Genomic DNA, 21,110 nt, shown 5'->3' on the forward strand with positions numbered 1-21,110 from the left:
TCAGACTTGGATGTGTATTTGTAACCATGTTGTCTGTCTATTTGTGTAGGACACTGCAGCTCGCCAGCCAGACAGGAAGAGGGACAGCGAGCAGATGGCAGCAGGGAGCACAGACGACCAACCAGCAGCTAGCAGTACCAATGAAGCTACTGACAAGACTGAAACAGGTAGCGCTACAATCCAACCAGACCTGAAACATGCATATAGTTTAGGTTATGTAGCGTTTGTTGAACGTCAGAAGTGACTCTTAAGATTTCTTGGAGACAGATCAGTGAAAACATTTTTTTGTACATAATGTTTTTCCTACCGTGTTTGTTTCCAACATTGTTTTGTTTTTTCGTCTTTTCTTCCCACAGATGGTGCTGTAGGAGGAATGGATGAACCCACACAGCCCTCCGAGGAGCAACTTGATGAACCTGTAGTCAAGAAGCAGAGGACTGATGGGTAGGGAAAATGTTTTCTATAGCTGTAAATGTCGTTCTGCTAGAAAATCTTGACATCCAGTATTGACCGTCTTATCCACGGAAATAGCAAAAGTATCAAACCAAAAACTTGAAATGTGGGCTCCACTGTATTTTACAACAACTTGATATTTGTTATTTTTTTCCTTCTTTGACTCTCAGGTCAGAGGAACCCAAAGAACAATGTATTGATGAGACGGTCACCATTGCAGATACAGATGGGGGAGTTCTGTCTTCAGAGTGTAACAGCAACACAGAGGACTGCCAGCCTGATGGTATAACCCACAGAAACCTAGAGTAGGTTGTTTTTAGGTCCGTTGAGATGAAAACTTGCTCTAATATGTTGGTTTTTTGCCTCAATTATTTTCCCAGACTGCATCCTTCTGGAAGAAGGACGCTCCACAGGGGGATCAGATGTTGTCGAGGCACTGGAGGAGAGCAGAGCTGCTGAGGTGAGAGGAGCCTTTATTTAGGATGGTCAGGTGTTGGACAAATAATGTCAACACTAAATGATAGATTTAAAAGTACATAAAATCACTCTTGCAAAAGCTACTAGAAAGGATGGTCATGCTGGGCTCATTGCTGGTTGCCAGTGTTTGTCAACCTCCTGTGTAAAGTATATATTTGTCAAATCTCTGTTAAATAAATATATGACTCTGGATTAAGTTCTGGTTTGCGACCTTTCTGTAGGTGCACAGCTGCTTGTCTGCACTGTCCCCACCTGGCAGGCTGAGTGAAGAGGACCAGCAGGTTGATTTACTCCCAGAGGAGATGCCACAGAGCAAAGATGCCCCTTTGGCTTCACCCATGAACCAGGAGGAAGAAGAGGAGGGTGTAGCGGATGGCAACAACAAGTTCTACTGCTATCTGTGCAGCATTACCTGCCACAACCAGCAAGTAGGTTCAATGTGCACACACATCAAGATACATAGGAAATAGTGGAATGTAGTCTTTTTTTTCTGGGGTGTATATAATTGCTGGTGTTTGTTGGGAATGTGCAAAAGGCTGAAAAGGTTGTGGCAAATGTATTTACCTATTCTCTTTTATCTGAAATAATCTTGTTTTTTTTGTTTTTTTTCCAGAACTTCAGGAGTCATATGAACAGTGTTTCCCACCAGCAGAGGATGATGGAGATCCAACACATGAGCAATGCTTGTCTGGTCACCCTGCTGCCGCGAGTGCAGGAGTCTCTACAGGAAGCAAACAAAGATGGGTCAGTTTAAAAACACACAAATATGCATTTGCTTTGTGTTTTTCATTCTTATTTTTTTAAATCAGTATCAAATTTGGACAGTGAGAGATAATTACACACCTTTTTATTCATACCTTAAAGGGTAACATTTTTGAGGAGCTGCTTTTTTTGTGTGTGTTTTTAAAGAGAAAATTATCCATATTATAATAATTTTAACTGATGTTTGTCTGTGTTTTCTGCAGAGAGAAGAGGTCAGACTCGAAGAACTGGTGTGCCGCCTGTCACACCCACTTCACCAGTAGCATCACGGACCACCGTCACACCGAGGAGCACAAAGTAAAGTCACTCACTTTATAGATGAGCACACTTTCAATGTGTAAATGTTGAGTTCAAAAAGCTTTTGTATTTGCTTTACAATGTGAATAATCCGAATGATCTGCTGTCTCTTCATCTCTCCTCAGCTTGCCAGCAGAACAGCCATCTCCTCCTGCTCAGTCTGCAAGAAACACTTCAGGACCTCCCTGATTTTTGTAGAGCACTTGCAGTCCCAGGAGCACAGACAGAAAGTGGAGAAGGTATCTGAGTTCATACTGATTTTAAAACCATTACACAACAAGCAGTTATTCACCTTGAAATCAAATATTCATGCTGAACTTGCTGCTGTTCTCTAGCTCCAGGAACAGGAGGGCTGTGAGGCCTTAGGCAAGCTGACTGCCCTGGACACAGACGGCTTCTCATTGGAAGAGTTGGAGGGCAGTGAGATGGAGGAGGAAAGACTGAAGGAACAGGTGATTTGCATGTCATTTGTTGTTGTTTGTAATTCCCTCCAATGACACAATTGAGAGTGTGTGCATTTAAATAGCCAGTGAGCTCTACATCCCAAGGTTTTACTTAGTTCAACATCACTTTGAGATAAGATCTGAAATAGCACTATTGGTACTACTGGAAGGATCATTTGTTATAGTATAGTTGTTTACTGTGTCTCCTATGACCTGGTACAGGATGACTGGTCCTGCCTTAAAGAAGTGGCTTTAAAGGACATGGCCAGTGATGAGCAGTATGACTCTAACACAGTCTACGGTGAGTGACGACAAACTCCAGATCGTTGTCTTCCTGCATGTTCTCGTTGTTTGGATTTACTGTTAATATCAGAGTGACGTTTATTCTTCAATTCCTTTCACCACAGGGTCCAGTTTTTTTGTTCCAGTAGCAGGTTTTATCTGCAGAATCTGCAACAAGTTTTATCACTTTGAATCTTCTGCCCTACACGCCCACTGCAAAACAATGAAGCACTTTGAGAACCTCAAGGTGAGCGTTTGTTCACGTCACCCAACTTGTTTCGACAACTAAACAGGGAACAACTGTTTTCATCTGTGGCCCAGTTCAATTATTGTTTCTACTCGAGTGTATTATTACTAGTTGTGTTACATTTATGTAAGTATTTGGTTTTGTTGATTTTATAATCACAGCTTCAATCCAAGCACATAAACTCTTGTTGAGCTGGTGTGCAATTATTTGCATGTGAAATTTAGGTGCATCAATGCTGGTTATCCTTGAAGAATTTCATATTATATTATATTAAATTTGCAGTATTGTTGTTTGTTTTCTCTTCTCAGAAGTACAGAGAGTTGCTGAGTCAAAAGAGTGAAGCCGTTGAATCTTCCAGAGAGTCTCCCCTACCAGCAGAGAGCCTCAGGCCTGCAGCAGAAACCCCCACAGACTGTTCGGTTGTAGATTCCCTCACTGATGACTCTGGTTTAGTGACAAACCTAAACTCAATGCAGCCTATCGTTACACTCAGCCGAGTGAACACGCAGACAGAAAACCAGCAACAGGAGGAACAAGCAGAACCTGACCAGAACTCACAGGACTTCGTCAGCACCTCACCGACCAGCGCAGGCAACACAGACCAAGAGCTCAGCCTCCACAGCAAGGAGGAAGAGAGCACATCCCAGGCCTCTGTAGTTCTGGAGAGTCCAGCTGAACTGTCTGCTAGTAGCAGAGAAGAGTCAGAGTCAGAGCCAGCAACTGTTGTTGAGGACGCTCACGTAAAGGAGGAAGAGAGCACATCCCAGGCCTCTGTAGTTCTGGAGAGTCCAGCTGAACTGTCTGCTGGTAGCAGAGAAGAGCCAGAGCCAGAGTCAGAGTCAGAGCCAGCAACTGTTGTTGAGGACGCTCACGTAAAGGAGGAAGAGAGCACATCCCAGGCCTCTGTAGTTCTGGAGAGTCCAGCTGAGCTACCTGCTGGTAGCGGAGAAGAGCCAGAGCCAACAACAGCAGCTGTTGTTGAGGGTGCTCATGTAGAGGAGGAAGAGGAGGAGGAGAAGGAAGCTCCCGTTGTCACAGGAAAAAAGAAGGCAAAAGCCACATCCAAACGCAGGTCAGGGAGGGCCACAAACAGACGCTGAGTCAACGATAAGATGTGGAGAAAGTGGAAACCCTTAGGACAGGATGTGTCAATATTTAAAGAGGTGCTTTCATTAAACCGAGACCAAGAAGTAGACAGCCCTGCCTCTCTCCATGGTGGAAAGTCTGAATCAAGCACATACCAGCAAATAGGAAGAATGATGGTATCTCACGGTGGAACATGACTTCTGATTTGATGCTCTCCCAGGGTGGGAAAGTAACACCTGGCGGCTATCACATGCATGTTAAATCAGTGATGGGTGGGTTATTATCTTAATATTGGCTCCCAGTCAGAGAATTGTTGCTCTTTAGTAGTACAATCTCCAGCCTCACTTTAAGATTACAGCAATCAAAATGACATCATAATAGCTTAAGTACACATAGCTCAGAACAAACCCTTTCCCATTTTTACTTATTTTGTAAAAAAAAAAAACTGCATTAATGTTGCCTAAAATAACTTTTTCAAATAAAAAGCTCCTTAAAGTTGTTAAAAAAAAGTTTTAAAATACCATGCCAAGGTGATACACATGCTGTGTCTAAATTCCCTCTAAAAATGTAAGCAGGTTCAGAGCATGTAGCATGTGAAATGGATAAGTGACGTATATTCAAAAAAGCCTTTGCACTGTTCTGCCACAATGCAAATTGTGGCAAAAAATAAAATTTGAGGTTAGAAAGGCTTTGGTAGCACCCCAGGGAACAACTGCTGGATGAATTGACATGTCATTTTGTACAGACACTCGTATCCTAATCAGGATGGATTGCAGTAACTTTGGACATCTCTTGATTTTCAGACTAGCGCCATCATCAGATCAAAATTTCAATTTGTCTACACTTACTGTTCAGATGATGATGAACATAGTTCAACATTACACAAGCGCAACATCAGCATGTTGGCATGTTGAACTGAGGATTTGGCTCTAAGCACCACTATGCTGAAGATCAATCTCACAGAGATGCTAGCATGGCTATAGACATCCATACTGTTTGCAAAAGCAGCACACCACCACAATAATACTGTATGCAAGTAGAATGGGATTGGTACACACTGATGTTACATTTTAGAAGCAAAATGCAGATTTAATATATACAGTATTTAAGGTTTAGTATGACATGAGTTTTCTAAGATCTTCTATCTACTGGTCTGTGAAACTGGCTCACCACAAAGTTAATTTCCCACCCTGGTGTCCTCAAGGATCAGGATGTTGGTTGTCAGATTTGCTACTTCTCTAGCTATTGAGATGAACGGTAATTAACGTAATATAACCTACAAGTGGAGACATTTTCAACATTGCTAACAACTTAGCATATGCTATTAGCGAGCTGAAATGTAGAATGTAACTGATTGAAGTATTAGAGCAGGTGGTTAAAAGAAAATGTTGGGATGGGGCTTTGGCTTGAGTATTGAGAAATGCTGAACCTTGAATCTGATCATAGCTTAGTTCAAGGCATCACATTGTTTTTTTTGACATTTTGGGTTCTAGTTGATGTCCTGTTTGGAGCCCAATAGTTGTCTTCAGTTGTCCCACTGAAAGGGTGTCAGCAATTGGAAAAAGAAATTGTGTAATTAAATGTTTAAATCTGTAGGAGCTGAATATAGTAACAAAATGTCTAAAAAGCCATTTTACATCTGCGCACAATCTTATGGAATTTAACCCGCTCTAAAATGATATTCAGCGCAAAAAGCTGCATTGTGTGCATTTTGAAATTTGAAAACTTGTCAATTAAGGCAGGTATATTTAAAAAGAAAAAAAAAAAAAAAAAAAAAGTTCCCTTAATTTCCATTGACTTACAATGCTCTTAGTGGTAGTTGCTTTTTCTTCCAATTTACCATTGCATTGTTTTTTTTTTGTAATGTTTTGTTTGCTATAAACACTGGATAGATTGAATCACAGTTGACTTCATGAAAGGATGAGAAACCATGAAGTGTCTGGTGAAACACTTCATCCTCGCAATATTTAGACTTTTAAAGCAGCAGTCACGTAACAGTAGATTTTCCCAGTTACAGATTATACAAATGCATTTCTTTAAATTCCAGCATCTCAGCAGTGTCGAGGCTTCAAGACTAGTGTGCTGTTCTGGACACATTTCATTCTCTGTAGTAGAAGAGGATATTTTCAACCACAAAAGCGGTTAGCTGATGCATGTGGAAACTCTTGTAGTCATAGGGGCGACTGTCACGTGATTCGTACTCATGGTCTGTCTGAAGGAACGAGACATGAAACTGTACTTTGAGAACAGAAGGGAGCAGGAGAGAGAAAAGGACATGTAAAGGATAATTTCAAACAAAGCTGTATGTTTCTTATTGTATTTTTATTCAGCTACTGACTTACTTGAGATGAACAAACAGGTGTTGTTTTCTAACTGCTGGAAGTTGTATGTATTTTGGGATTTTTTGTTTTCAGTTCTTTGGGGGGGGATCATTTTCATTTAAATTAAAATGTCTGACAACTCCCACACTTGCCTGACTTTATTTTGACTTTATGGCTATTAATTAACTTGTTCAAACACGTATCAGCTCACTTAATCTTAGCAGGTTAATACAAATCAACAGGACAGCAGATTGATAGATAGATTTACAGTCATGCTGCAGATTAAACTTAATACACTGGTAGACATCTGTTGTGTTGCATATTTACTTTTTGGGATGACTCAAACATGAACAGAGACTAGAGCTATTACAAAGCTGAACCTCAACACCAAGTGGATCAGCACACTACGAAGAAGTTCAACTCTGACCCTATTTGACCATGAAGACAAATTCTTAAGATCAGGGTTGACTCTGGAGGAATGTTATACTGGTCACTGTCATTGTTAAATTACACTGAATCAGCTTTTTAAAAAAAATGTCAGATTTTTATCCTGGCTTTAGAATTTGTCCTTTTAACATCCCACTTGGACCAAGGGTCACAGATAACGATCAACACATGCAACTTTGATTTCACTGTAATAGTCCCAGGTTAATACGGTGTGCAACTTGTATAACACGCTGCTAGAGGTCAATAAACTTCAATTTGCACAGGAACTAAACATCAGCACACAACAGTTCAACAAAGGGGGGGGGAAACAGAGGAGAAGGAAAATGTTACACCTGCCAATGGAGAGGAAGAATCGGATAGGCATGAACTATGCAGATCAAGGGTCATTAGTCCAACAGACGGAGGTAAGGAGTTGAGCCAACTAAATATTTCCATCCCTGTATTTTGATGTACTCAGCCCCCCTCATCTCTCATTTGCAATCCCCATCGCCTTTATTCTGGTCTTCCTTGCTGCTTGAGGAGGAATCCCCGTCTGCAGGACGTTGCTCCTCCTGGTTCTCGGAGCCGATAAGTTGGGCCCTGAACTCCAGCCTGGCTTGCTTGTTTGACTCCATTAGTTCGTGCAGTTTGCCATTAAGTGAATCATTCCGATCTTCCAGGTCATCGAGATAGGAGTTAATCTGATCAAGCATGGAGTTGATGGCCTCATACTCTGTGGATATGCAGAGGAGAGATCAGTCATTTGTGTCAGACAGAGTAAAACGCTTTTTTTGTAGAGGAAAGAGTTTCTTAAACATTTGGATGCAAAAAAAGCGATTTATTTCCATGACTGATATCACCGTTATTTTGGACGGGAGTAATGCTGTCACAATTACCCATTTTTGACTTCCTGTAACTATCAGCAACTGTGTGAAATAATGTGTAAGTGTGTAGAAAATACAGACAAGTGGAGACAATAAATGAAATGTTTTTCTCAAGTTTAGACAAATATTCAGCATTTTTCCACATTGAGCCAATCTCAAGCATCACATTATCTCAAAATCAGATTGGATTTAACCTGTGTTAAGAATTTTTTGCATATGGGTATTTTAAAATACTTTATACAACTTCATAGACAAAACAGTCTGCTTACTGCTTTTCTAGAGAAGTTAATTCACAAATCTAGAATTTGAGGATTTAAACAAGGATCTCAAGGTGAAAAGCAGAAAGACAGAATTGCTGTAACCTAGAAATAAATCTTGAATACGCTCCTCAATTGTTTTTAATTAGAGAGACATGAGAGCTTATTATTTTAATACTGGTGCAGATATTAGTCCAACATAAAACAATGTTGAATGTAGCATTTCATTCAGAAATCCCTGGTTCAGAGTCAGTGTCACCTGACATGAAGTCACGGTGTGACGCTCTACTTTAACATACCGCCTCGAGATTGTGACTTTACTGGTGTGCAAGTCCTGCAATGACGTCACTACAATGCATGAACATATATTATCGTATTACCTTCGTCTTCGAATTCATCTTCATCGTTGACAATACCATCGTCAATGGAAATGTTTGGATCTCCATTTGGTCCGGACATGTTTTAACGCTCGCTGCAGTAAGACGTTTAAAATCCAGAAAAATGACCAACAAACTCAAAGTGTAATTTCTTATTTAAACGTTATTTTCAGACAGTTTGCAGAAATCTACAGATTCCAAGAGGAAGTCTCCGCGTCGGGTATTTGTTTACTGGAGTAGTGAATCATGGGAAATGTGTGGGCGTGGCTTTGACCTCTCCGCAAAGATATGTCTGGTAGTGAGCAAGAGTACTCACTCTGTACCGAAATCCCGATTGTTAATTGAGTGAAATTATCTTAAATCCTACACCTCAAATAAACTTCAAACGTTGTTTTATGTAACTTCTACCAGTGCCCTTTTTCGGAAATGGTCAACATTTTCATATAAAGTAAAAGTCCTGAAAATACGAACAGAGTGGGCTCTCTGTACTTTTCCGTCTCTGTGATGCCGAGCTGTCAGATGATGTCAGTCAGCTGACTTGTTAAATCCTCACATAAGCCAATTAACGTTGATTAATGCAGTGTCATGTGATCTACTGGGAGCAGAGTTGGCAAAGTAGCAAACTGGTATTATATAACTAAATACAATAAACATGCTCAATGTATTTTATGTATCCGTAGCTATTGTGACAATAAACGTAGTGCTAAAAACCGTAAAAAATAGTTTCTGTCTGTATATATAATATTTCAGTTACTGTGGATTCTTTACTGTTTTTTACTGGGGTTTTTTATTGCTCATTTGCTTATTTATAATACTTATTTTTTATCTTGTTTTTTTACTATGTCTCTAGTTTGCACTATCCTCTTTGCTGCTGTAATCCTGTACATTTCCCCGCTGCGGGACTAATAAAGGATTGTCTTATTTTATCTTATCTTATCTTATCTTAATCTTATTTAATAAGTTTCCCTTTGAGCATTAATGAAAACCTCAAGCTTTAACGTTACTATGTTTCCTTTAATGTATTTAATATTTGATAAATACAGTGATGTGATTATAGCTGAATGGCTTTACCTTTTCCCTTAAACTGACCTTCCTCACTTTGGCCACTGGAGGGCGCCTAAATATCACGCACCATATCACGCAAACTACCCACGTGTAGTCACTTCCTGTAAGGGAGGGCCTGATCAACACACTGAAAGCTCTGTTTTGAAGTGTTTTTACGCCATGGATGAATTACCTGCAGACCTCCAAGCATTTCTTCTCAACCACCCGTTTCTCCAGGTTACAGATGGCAAAAAGGTGACGAGCTAAACACATCACATTACACCCAAACACACTGTTGTTCAATGTTATGCTACCAGTAGTGCTAATTTAACACGTGAGCCATGTACTGCGAAGCGTTTCGATGGCTACAAGCTGATCTAAATAGTTTTCTTTGGCTGTTTTTCCCCAGATCAAATGTACTCTGAATGGCCATGAATTCCCATGCAACCTGACGGAGCTGCATAACTTCACTAAAGGGAAGAAATATGAGAAGCTGAGTGCTGCAGCAGAGTTCAACTACAGCCAGTATGAACCTCACGTTGTACAAAGCTCCAAACAACCGTAAGGAGACCCATGCATGCCATTTTGTCACTTTGCAAGAGGAACACCTTCCTTATCTTACTTGCAACAGTGGCAATGCTTGTTAAGGGAATGCCACAATGTCTCACTCATAAGTGGTGTAATGTGTTTTCTGATGCCTCCTGTCTGTTTTCCAGCAAGCAGCTCTTCTGTAAGCTGACCCTCAGACACCTCAACCGGCAGCCACATCATGTCCTCAGACATGTTAACGGGAAACGCTTCAAGAAAGCCCTCTCCAAATGTCAGTGCATCACTCATCTACACGCATGGCACCTTGTTTTTGTTTTTTTTACAATCTAAGTCACATGGACTTTTAGTGTGACACTCTCAAAGCTCATAGATACCTGTTGATAAAGATGTATATCCATGGTATCAATGCAGTAAATTCACAACAACAAAATCAGTTTTTATTATTATTTTCATTATTTACATAAAAGAAAGTAATACCCAACAACACTGCCATTTCCACATCATCCAGGCAGTTATCAAGTCACAATAGACACATAAAGTTTTGAGTTCATACTGATGGAAATCAACATTTATTTCAGATTGACACCGTAGTATTGCTTCAGTTCTTTTCAGTGTTACCATTGTACCTTGGTCCATCAAAGCCCCTTGATAATATTACTAAATGCGAGTCTTAATGAAGCTATATGTTTGCCTAGCAATGACACATTCTGCATTGAATCAGAGTGCTCACTTTTTTTTAACCACCCAGATCAGAAACCATCGGTATAATCACTATGCAGTCCGTGTCCACCGCAAATATGGTGGACAACTCACTCTTTAAACTTGATCACTGACATGACTGTCTCTGTCCTGCTCTAGATGAAGAATGTATGAAGCAAGGGATAGAGTTCCTTCCAGCCAGACTGAAACAGAAAAGGCCCAAAGACATCGGAGAAGAGGTCAATCGGGGGAGACCCTCAAAACAGGGGAGTAAGTCGTGGGAACCGTCATCCAGTGACGACGATCACAGCGACTCAGAGGACAGCATGAGCGACCTCTACCCTGGTCAGTATCCCAAGTGCACACACTGTGGACATCTCTGTACACTTTTTTTTTTTTTTTTTTTTTTTTTTACGAGGCTGTTATGTCGTGATAGTGTGTCATGATGTTTAAGAGTCTGCAGGATTCCGCTCTAGGCAAAACCTAGTGAATTTACTGTTGAAGAGTTACTTCTAGAAAAACAATTTGACTTTGCTGTGCCATTTGTTTCTACAGCCACTATGTTCACTTTAAATAATGAGGCTGAAGAAAGTGTGGAGGTTGACGAGAAAAAGGAGGAAGACGACTTCCAGACAGACGAAGAGGAGGAAATGGAGGTGGATAAGCCGGTGCAGCAGAAACGGAAGAAGGTCTGTAGAAATCTTATGTGGAATCGATCCAAATAGCTGGCTTTAATGAAATTAAGATTTCCTTTACTGACATTAATGCTATCATATTCATGTCTTTCAGGTACAGGGCGGTGGTTTTCAGAAGAAATTCAGAAATAACCACCGGAAATCAGGGCCTAAGAAACCTGTACAAGTGCCAAATGGAAAGTAAAAAACAAAACAACATTCAAACAGTATTTTTATAACTGGTCATTTGTAAGGGAATAAAACTGCACTTCTAGTTTGGAGTAGTAATCCTGTCTGAGCCAGCCTGACGTTGTATCGATGAACATCCAGTTGATTTTTCATATTTTCAGCATATGAAAGGTTGTCTGTTTATTCCAAGCTGTGATGTTGCAAAGTTCTGAAGAGGCTGGTTTACGTGACACAATGTTGACTGGATAAGTTGTATTGTCTGGTTTGTCCAAATGTGCTAGTATAAAATACAACTCAATTTGGATTTGCAAACATTGTGTTTTCTTTGTTTTGTTTTACTATATTAACTATAAAATGGATTAAAAGTAGGAGACACCTTAACAAACAGAGACCATGTCAATAATTTGACCGAGAAGTACTATTCATAAAAAGCATTTTATAAGTTGCCAATTCTACAAGAAAGAAATGTAGCCTGGCATGCATCTACTTTTGGTACATCTATTGCATGTATAATTATTTATGGGGTGTAGACATTTCCCACACAGTACTATATGCACTAAGGGACTATTGTAGCTGAAGGAACAGCTTGAAAAACAGCCACTTTACTCTGCTGTAATAGGTAACTGCTGATGTGGCTGGCAAACGGTTTCGACAGCCGAATCAGAAATTACAGCAGCTTGCTGTCATGGGGTTCTTATGATAACAGGTCTTCCAGTGCAACATGAACATTCTCACCCAAGGTGGACAGATTCTGTCTGCACAAGTCATTCAGTCGAGGAATATCATTACTTTCCGGCTCCTACCAGTCGATGCAACAAGTTTTCACTGATTTATTGTTCTACTTTAATGTGTAATTAACACTTCTGAAATATCTTGTGTAACTGCAACGTTGTTCTTCTGAGCGATCAGCATTGTTTTTTTCTCATCTTCCCTTTGCCTTTCTGTAAAGGTTGAGGGCAAGTCATTTAGTAGCAAATAACATCAGCTGGAATGGTAGAAACTGAGCTACTGCTTGTGAAAATAGCAAGTTTTTTTTCTGCTTAGCTAACGGGGCGTACCCATGTCTAAAGACTTTCTCTGTCTTTGGTCTCTACAGTTAACAAGCCATAAGGCCCCTCTTACACCTCCTTCCCATTTCCTTTCACATAGCTCTGCTGTCTTGTGGCTGAAGGCAAAAAGTTAAGAAACTAAAAATAAGTTAAATTGTTTAAGTGATTTGATGTAGACGTATGGGGGACAAAAGGGGTTCTCTCTCTCTACCAGAATGATGATGCACTCATCCACAGGGCACAAGGGGTCGCTCAACAGGTTGATGAGTAAAAAAAAATATTTAAAATGTATGCTGTAGCTTTTATACAACACATTACCAAGACTCTTATGTTGGTTTTTCCTCAAGTTCTTATTCATCTATAAATGCAGGTTTTATTTGTCAAGTATAAGCAGTATTTTGTCAAGTTGTAGAAATTAAACAAAGTGTGAGGATTAAGTTGAGCAATAAGTTAATAGCAACATCGTCCTGTCAAAATTTTAAAGGCTGATAGTTGTCGGTTATTTAAGTTTTTGTGTTTAGACATGTTGCTTGATCCGTTTGAGCTGTAGGCTACCGCTCCTTCTTACTGTGTGAAAAGGACTGAAATTTCCTTTTTTAATTAATTCATTCACACATTCAATTAATCATAATTTGAACGCCCGCCAGAATCAGGTTTATTGCCAAGTTGATTACACACATCATAAAGAATTTGCTTTAATATAATGGTGCATAACACAGACGGGAAAAAAAACAAGTAGTCAAAAAGGTCAATAAGTACAATAAAGAAAAATGAACTTACACTTCGATTATCAAAGATATGTCATTTATTTATTTATAAATTAAGAGCTTTTCAGTAAAATACTGTGAACTCAATGTGTTAGCTTCGTAATTTTTTTTAAATAATGCATTAAGAGACCCAATAATATATATAAAAAATAATGATATACAGTACCAGTCAAAAGTTTGGACACACCTTCTCATTCAATCGTTTTCCTTTATTTTTATTTTTTTCTACATTGTAGATTAATATTAAAGACATCCAAACTATGAAGCAACACATATGGAATGATGTAGTAAACAAGCAAATGCTCAACAAACCAGAATATGTTTTATATTTTAGATTCTTCAAAGTAGTTGAATGAGAAGGTGTGTCCAAACTTTTGACTGTGCAGCATTTGTAAGCTTGAACATGTATAAACTATTTTGATATAAAAAATAAAAAAGAATTAATGTCTGGTCCACCTGTGTTCTTGTGTTTCTTTTAATGTGTAAAAAGTCTAAAACCAGCCAAGCCCCTGGACGGATCAGTATACGTGGCATGCAGCGGTTGCAGTACCATGTAGGGGGGCTCTTGTCTCTCGTCAAACCGCGGGGCATTGTGGGGCGGAGGCGGCCTTTCTCTGCGTACAGGCGATCGGGGGAAAATCTTCAAGTAAATAACATTCACGGGAGGAGGAGCAGTCCTAGTGTAGCCTGCTGGAGAACAAAAAAAAAAAAAAAAACTACACATACAAACTCGTGTGGCGCTGAGCTTTAATTATTAGAGATTGTTTTCTATTACACAAATATGGGACAGGAGGATCTCATGAGCACAGCGGAAGACGTGGCAGACCAGGTAACTTTGAGCAGCTAGCCGCTGTTAGCATGCTAGCTGCTAACTAGTTTGTCTGAACGACACATGTTGTAACCTAGGTGTTTGTGTGCTGTCATGTGTGTGTCCAGTTGAATGAGCTAGCTAGCATTATGTATTCATGTAGACAAAAGTGAAGCTGACCTCGTTAACAGTAACAGGGACACATATGGATGACTACATTGTTGTGTTAGCTTGTTAGCTTGTCTGTATCAACAGGGTGTATTCACAGTGTCTCAGCCTGTAGTTGTGAAATCACTCAGCTTAGCCTCTGAGCTATGGGATAATGTTTCATTACCCTAATTGCTTGCTATTGCATGTGGATTAGGGTTGCATAGTATCTCTAAATAAGAGAAGCATTTGTTTCCCCTGCTTGTGGCCTTGACATAGCTCAAACCACTCAAAAAACTGGACCTTAACTTTATTAAACATGCCACAGCTTCCTTTTAGGAAGTGTGTCTTTCTGAGGGTTTTGGAGGCAATTCACTGAGAGCTGAGCTGAGATGTCAAGATCAGATTACACATCTGCCTGTGACCCATGTTGCAATCGAGACTGTGAAAAAAAACCCCATAGAGATTTGTTTTTTTGTGTCCCTGTAACATCACCCTATTTGTGAAGTTACTGTAGTCCGGCTCATAAGAGGCCTGTGTGCTGTAGTATTGTGTGTTTGAAGCATGGCCTTCTGTCTTTGCAGGACTGGACAGACTTTTATTAATGTTCGCTGTATCCTTGGAAGAGTACTGTTGGTTAAAACATCAAGTCCTAGAGTCAGTTCTGTATTTATATGTTTATAGCAGCTGTGTTGACTGAACTCACACCACATGCCGAAAAACTGCACCATTTCTGTTCCCCGATCTAGTTACAATCACATGATTTATACGCTCCTATTGTAAAACATTTGGAAAAGGGAAATGAAATGTCTTGCGTTGTTTGCTTTGTAAAAAATAAAACTCTGTTCAGCAAATGTAAAGGGGGCATCCCTCACTATGGGGTCCTGAGATAACACGTTACTTGCTCCAAAATGGTCTATTTCTAGACTGTTGCAGAGACCTCGGGCTTGTTCGGATTGGCTCCCCTGTGGTCCATTCATGTCCCACATAGCAGTCATAGTGGGAGTTGGTGGACGCTGATAGGCTGCTGAGGTCTTGCAGTGCTGATGTGGACTGCTGAGTAGGCGGGGCAGTGGGCAGGTCGAGGCGCCTCTACTGGGTCACTGTACTATCTGAGGAACCGTTCATGAAATTTGTTAGAAAGAAGATTGCAGGGTAGTTTCTTTTTGTTGAAAACATTAAGCGTACTTCAACTCATAATAACACAAGAAGTCCTTGGCATTTAGGGTTGTAACAGGGATGCACCACCCTGTTATTGTCTTTCTTATTTTGTGGACCACAACAGAACTTCAACCCTGCTTTCATATACTTTTGAACTCAATTAATTCTGTCCAAATCCAGTTATATCTTCAGTTAGTAAACCTTAGCTTTTGTTTTTTTGCTAACTATTCAACACGAGTGATCTGTAGGAGTAGAACATTGTGTACATCTTCATCTATTCTTTAATTTTAAAAATATAGTTATAGTTGTTGTTGCACTTTTAGTTCGGACAATCATAATTTCAAATGGCACCTAATGTCCAAAACTACCTGTCTAATCTAGTCTAAAAAGTGGATGAAAGACAAACAGAAAAGCCCAAACTGATCTACATTGTGTACATTGCACTTACTTACTAAAACAAGTACCTCCACAGGTAGCAAACTGCCATAGCTTCAGGTAATGGACAACCTTTTCTCTTATTGTACAAGAAGTAACAGGTCAGAATATTATTTGGAGTCTCTAGGCGACTTTTGGTGAAATTTAGTTGCATGTCTTACAGCTTGGTGACCCAGTAATGGGGTTTCTTGGTTACGCTGTTGTAAGCAAGCTCAGGAACTGCTCAGAAACCACATCCTTTTGATAGTCCTCTACACTTCAAGCTGCTGTTTTTTCTTGTCAATCACTTCATCTCTTCTTTCTCTCTGTTGCACAGTTCCTGCGGGTAACCAAACAGTATCTGCCCCACCTGGCGCGTCTGTGTCTCATCAGCACCTTCCTGGAAGATGGCATCCGCATGTGGTTCCAGTGGAATGAGCAGAGAGACTACATCGAGGCTACCTGGAGCTGTGGCTACTTCCTGGCTACGTGCTTTGTGCTAATGAACCTCATAGGACAGCTGGGTGAGTGAATGGGAGGCAGTGCACTGTGAGGTTGCGGTCTGGACATAACATGAGTAAACTCAGATTTCACAGTAGGAAGTTACATGTTTTGGGGTCTTACTGGGTCTTGCAATTGGTAACAACAATTATGAGTAAGTCAATGGCTATTGCTAGAAGTGTGCTCACTTCGTTTTAGCCCAATAGTGTTTACAGTCTGCAGAAGGTTTTGCAATAAATAGATACAAACACCGTGAACTTCACTTCTAATCTGGCTGATTAGAAAGGTCAGGGGATACAGACCAGACTTGTTGAAGGAGGCCAAGAGGCAGACCACTCGCAGTGTTTGCGAAAATGCATCCCTGTGCTCCTTGAACTTTGAAGCAAATGGGCTGTAAGAGCAGAAGTTTGCACACTGTTGAAGGCATCACCCGAAATGTGGCAGAAGACAGATTATAAATCAAGATATCAGGTTTTGTTCTTGTCCTGTAAAAAAACAGAATATGAAGCTACATTAGCCATCTTCCTGTCACATATTTTCATGCCCCCTTTTGAAATATCGCTATAGAAAGGCTGCATAGGTACGGCAAAATTCATTAAAGCTCAATTGTGGGAAAAGTTCTGTGTTTTTTGTCAAAAAAGAGAGTTGAAAAAGAGTTGATGTGCAATATTAACTATGGAAAAGCCTTTGCAGAGTAAATGCTGACGTAGTGAACATTAATCCCACTCATCAGCTGTTTCTGCTACCTGCGTCCTCACAAATAACATCCTGTAGACCTTTCACCATTTTTCTCTTTATAGATGGTTTAGATGGAGAATCGGACTTGTTTTGTTTCCGATTCTCAACCTCTACTTCTTCTACAGTGTTAATTGGGGCATGCAGGCTGCGGTCGAGTTTATTTGTTACAAAACAGTTGATGGAAACGCGGCAAAACCCGCATTCTTTTTTTGCGACATTTTAAAAGTTTTCTGGAAAATTGAATGGAAATATATTTTTTGACCACATGTAAAGTTAGAACATTTGTTCTGAGAGTCATGTGGTTTCTGTTGAGACATGCTGGTTCTGACAGTCAGAGTTTGGCATTAAAAGTATTATTAAAAGTATTATTCATGAATTATTCAGTATTATTCATTCACGAACAATAAACTATTGAACTTACCTGCATAAAACAGATTATGTTGAAGTGCACAAGTGAAATTACATTTTCTAAGTGGCCTTAACAAAATAATAGTAGTCGTTACTTGAGCTCATGTTTGCCTTTGTCATTGTAATGAAGACAATGGAAAATAAAACTAACACAACACGCTGCCATAATAACCACAACTTTCTGTGTGTGTCCCAACAGGTGGTTGTGTCCTCATCCTTAGTAGAAATTTTGTACAGTATGCCTGCTTTGGACTATTTAGCATCATAGCGCTACAGGTAAAATCAATAACATTACAATGCCATTTTTGATTTACACAATATGTCTTTTTGTATCTGACCTGAAATGTCTTTTTTCCACCAGACTGTTGCATACAGCATTTTATGGGACCTCAAATTTTTGATGAGGTAAGTGATGGTGATATATCATTTAAGTAGTTTAAAATACTATATTTGAAATAAAGAAATAACCATTCTCCTTCTCCTCCTCCCAGAAACCTCGCCCTCGGAGGTGGTCTGCTCCTGCTGCTGGCCGAGTCTCGTTCGGAAGGAAAGAGCATGTTTGCTGGCGTCCCCTCCATGGGAGAGAGTTCTCCAAAGCAGTACATGCAGCTGGGCGGTCGAGTACTGCTAGTGCTCATGTTCATGACTCTGCTGCACTTTGACTCCAACTTCTTCTCTGTGAGTAATGACAACAACAACAACATCAACAACAACCTTTATTTAATACAGATGGTTATTCCATCATTAAGTTACAACCAATGCATAACCACCACATACTTACTGACACAGACATAATATAAAGCTGTTAGATTTAGGCTTAAATTTAAAAAATTACATTTTGGAAAATAAACTTATTTGCTTTCTTGTCGAGAGTTGGATGAGAAGATTGATGACATTCACATGTTCTGCTGTTTGCTAAATATGCCAAGCTAATATCATTTTTTTTATAATTGGCACAAAGACTGGAAGCTGAAGGAAACGGCTATCCAGTGTCTTTCCAACGGTTACAAAATCCACCTGACTAACACCTTTTAAGGCTCACTTATTAACACAGTACAAAGGAAATTTTATGCAAGAATTCCCTAAAAAAAACAATGCATAGATTGATTCAAAAATAATTCATGACCCACTAGAAGTGTGTGGCAGTGTCTTAATCTGCAGAGATCCTCTTATTTTGTTGTGAAGGAGGTTTCTGTGTGTCGGCAAAGATACTTTAGGACCTACAAGGGTGTGTAACCCCCCAGCCAATAAGCAGGGTCTGCAGCCTGTCCTCATTCCCAGGTCAAATACAGCCGCTTTGGCACGCCCCTCGGCATCTGATACTGGTGGCACAAGGCACCCTTTAGCGACTGTGTGATTCAGGTAACAGGAGTTTTTATGTGTTTGTTTTCCCCCTGCTAAAAGTCTCTCTCCTCTGCTATGTGCAGAATGGCTACTACGCTGCTATTGGTGTGTCAGTTTCACCAAGCGGACATTCATTCAAAATTTGGCATCGTGGCACCTTCAGTGTTGCGCGAAGGTGTGGTTGTTTATTTTTGCGTTAGAGCCTAACAGCTGTGCAACAACAAGAAAACAACGTTTTATTTTTTAGATGACCCTTCTTCTCTTTATTCACTCTCTGGCTTGCTTGACCACTGACGCTCTGACTTATTCCTAGAGCTGGGAATAGGAGGAGCCAAAACTGCGTACGAATCTGTACAAAACCCCTAGTGTAAATTTGACAATTGCATTTTCCAAAGTGTGCCACAACATTTCAGTTGTTGAGTTCTATTAATGTTAGGGCAGAAAGTCTGTGCAAATTGATTTGCAGATTTGAAACTTGCTTGTCAGTCAGTGGCCCATCTGTGACGTGATGAACAAACACTGTGAAGTGCAAATCTCTAACTTTCTCTCACAGATCCTGCAGAACATGGTTGGAACCGCTCTCATCGTCCTGGTGGCCATAGGCTTCAAAACCAAGCTGGCGGCGTTGACCCTCGTCGTGTGGCTTCTGGCCATCAACGTCTACTTCAACGCCTTCTGGAGCGTCCCCGCCTACAAGCCCATGCACGACTTCCTCAAGTACGACTTCTTCCAGACCACCTCGGTCATCGGCGGTCTGCTGTTAGTGGTGGCACTTGGACCTGGCGGAGTGTCCATGGATGAGAAAAAGAAAGAGTGGTAGGCCGAGGTGGGGTTAAGATAAGAGGATTGCACAGCACCACTAACTTCCCCCACCGACTGGGACTCAAAGACCTTCCCTCCTCCAGTTCCCCGCTACAGGGTACACCGTTTTTTGTTTTTTTTCTAGTTTATTTTTTATTAATCCACTTACACCACCTCCCCCATCAATGGACAATTTTTTCTATTTTTACATCATACATAATGCCAGGTTTTTTCCCATATCAACAAGAATAAAGAAGTCTTGTGTATTTCAAAGTGCAAGGTATACAAATGATGGATGATTATTCTAAAAAAAAAAAAAAAAAAGGTTTACTAGTTCTGTGTGCAGAAGGGATGAAGATAATTTATTGTATTTTATGGGTATTATGCCATGAGTTATAATAGATTAACGTTCATATTTTCTGAGTAAATCCGGCAGAGTGGATCAAGTGCAGCAGTTGCGCCCCCCCCCCCCCCCCACGTCCATGGATGCTGGCCTTTTTTTGCCGTTGGATCTTAGTGTCAGAGACTTAGTCTCTATATAGAACTTGGGCACTGATTTGACAGCAACTCGTCTTGTCTCTCCAGGTTTTCTTTTCTCCTCCGACACTGTAGCCTTTCAAACATCTTTACACCTTCAATCTCAACTGACTCTTGATCATTGGGAGTTTAATCCGGGGGGGTAGTGTACATTGTGTAGAAGTGGTGGATTGCAGTCGTGCTTGATTGAAAGTTTCAACACAATTGTTGGCTCCAGGACTTGCTTTTAGGCACTTTGTACTGTACGTCTGTGACAAATGCCTACCTAGTGAACTGTATATGATCGGGGATAATAAGGGGGGGGGGCTCAACGTTTGTGAAACACCATATTCAGAGATCTAGAAAAGCAAAGAGGACTTAGCAGAGTCACTAGCCATCAGGACTTGCTCAGTGTTTTTTGCCCTGTGTAAGAAAAAAAAAAAAAAAAATTCAGTGTATTGATTTCAAAAGTTTATATTGTATTTTTGATCATTTGTTTTTTGATTTTTGGAACTTCATGGCGAAGAAATAAAAATTAAAAAATATAAAGTTACTGTCTCGGTCAAGGTTTTTAGCCCTTATGATGTAATCAGAGTCTGAAGGACATTGGGGGACCAGATAATCAAATAATTGTGAATTCCCCACCAAAGAGTAAGCCAATGGAGTACAACCAAACAGCAGCATACAGTCTTTTTGAGGACCAGTTGGATGTCACAGCTTCTCAGAAAATGGTAATGAGAAATTCAAAAATATATAGTTTGGCCATACTGAATGACAAGTTTGTATTTGGACAGGTGTTGGAAGGTCACGACCTTGGGTAAAGACTGACCTCTAACGGACTATGAGGGTAAAAAAATGTTACCTTAATGGAAGAACTGTTGGTGTTTTTGTTTTTTTAAGTTTATTTTTTGGGGGTGTTGGTATTCCATGCCGCATGTTGATAAGTCACGGCTGACAATCAAGTAATAAGTGGACACTGGTGGTAGTCT

At 40.2% G+C, this 21,110-nt stretch overlaps 4 protein-coding genes across 5 annotated transcripts in view; 3 read left to right on the plus strand and 1 right to left on the minus strand.

Annotated features, from left to right (window-relative positions):
• Window positions 1-6,246, plus strand: part of ciz1a (cdkn1a interacting zinc finger protein 1a) — a 9,638-nt gene extending 3,392 nt beyond the window's left edge. For both annotated transcript variants that reach the window (XM_054612804.1, XM_054612805.1), the window contains exons 5-16: window positions 50-167; window positions 357-444; window positions 624-736; window positions 834-913; window positions 1,152-1,358; window positions 1,544-1,674; window positions 1,896-1,989; window positions 2,115-2,228; window positions 2,325-2,441; window positions 2,655-2,733; window positions 2,840-2,961; window positions 3,270-6,246. In XM_054612804.1, coding sequence (XP_054468779.1) covers window positions 50-167; window positions 357-444; window positions 624-736; window positions 834-913; window positions 1,152-1,358; window positions 1,544-1,674; window positions 1,896-1,989; window positions 2,115-2,228; window positions 2,325-2,441; window positions 2,655-2,733; window positions 2,840-2,961; window positions 3,270-4,061 — 2,055 coding nt within the window. In that variant the 3' untranslated portion in view covers window positions 4,062-6,246. The remainder of the gene's footprint in view (window positions 1-49; window positions 168-356; window positions 445-623; window positions 737-833; window positions 914-1,151; window positions 1,359-1,543; window positions 1,675-1,895; window positions 1,990-2,114; window positions 2,229-2,324; window positions 2,442-2,654; window positions 2,734-2,839; window positions 2,962-3,269) is intronic.
• Window positions 6,247-6,350: 104 nt separating this feature from the next.
• bbln (bublin coiled coil protein) lies at window positions 6,351-8,554 on the minus strand. The gene is made up of 2 exons (XM_054612806.1): window positions 8,316-8,554; window positions 6,351-7,527 (listed from the first exon to the last, which is right to left on the minus strand). The coding sequence occupies exons 1-2, from the start codon at window positions 8,392-8,394 to the stop codon at window positions 7,286-7,288; spliced, it is 321 nt and encodes a 106-aa protein (XP_054468781.1). The 5' UTR covers window positions 8,395-8,554; the 3' UTR covers window positions 6,351-7,285.
• Window positions 8,555-9,462: 908 nt separating this feature from the next.
• Window positions 9,463-11,906, plus strand: surf2 (surfeit 2). The gene is made up of 6 exons (XM_054612827.1): window positions 9,463-9,611; window positions 9,766-9,917; window positions 10,073-10,176; window positions 10,764-10,949; window positions 11,160-11,293; window positions 11,394-11,906. The coding sequence occupies exons 1-6, from the start codon at window positions 9,537-9,539 to the stop codon at window positions 11,481-11,483; spliced, it is 741 nt and encodes a 246-aa protein (XP_054468802.1). The 5' UTR covers window positions 9,463-9,536; the 3' UTR covers window positions 11,484-11,906.
• Window positions 11,907-13,849: 1,943 nt separating this feature from the next.
• Window positions 13,850-20,660, plus strand: surf4 (surfeit 4). The gene is made up of 6 exons (XM_054612099.1): window positions 13,850-14,112; window positions 16,151-16,337; window positions 17,660-17,736; window positions 17,822-17,865; window positions 17,952-18,138; window positions 19,358-20,660. Exons 1-6 carry the CDS (start codon window positions 14,065-14,067, stop codon window positions 19,622-19,624), a joined length of 810 nt encoding a protein of 269 aa, XP_054468074.1. The 5' UTR covers window positions 13,850-14,064; the 3' UTR covers window positions 19,625-20,660.
• The last annotated feature ends 450 nt before the right edge of the window (window positions 20,661-21,110 follow it).

The sequence above is a fragment of the Anoplopoma fimbria genome, chromosome 14 (genome assembly GCF_027596085.1).
Source record: "Anoplopoma fimbria isolate UVic2021 breed Golden Eagle Sablefish chromosome 14, Afim_UVic_2022, whole genome shotgun sequence".
NCBI lineage: Eukaryota > Metazoa > Chordata > Actinopteri > Perciformes > Anoplopomatidae > Anoplopoma > Anoplopoma fimbria.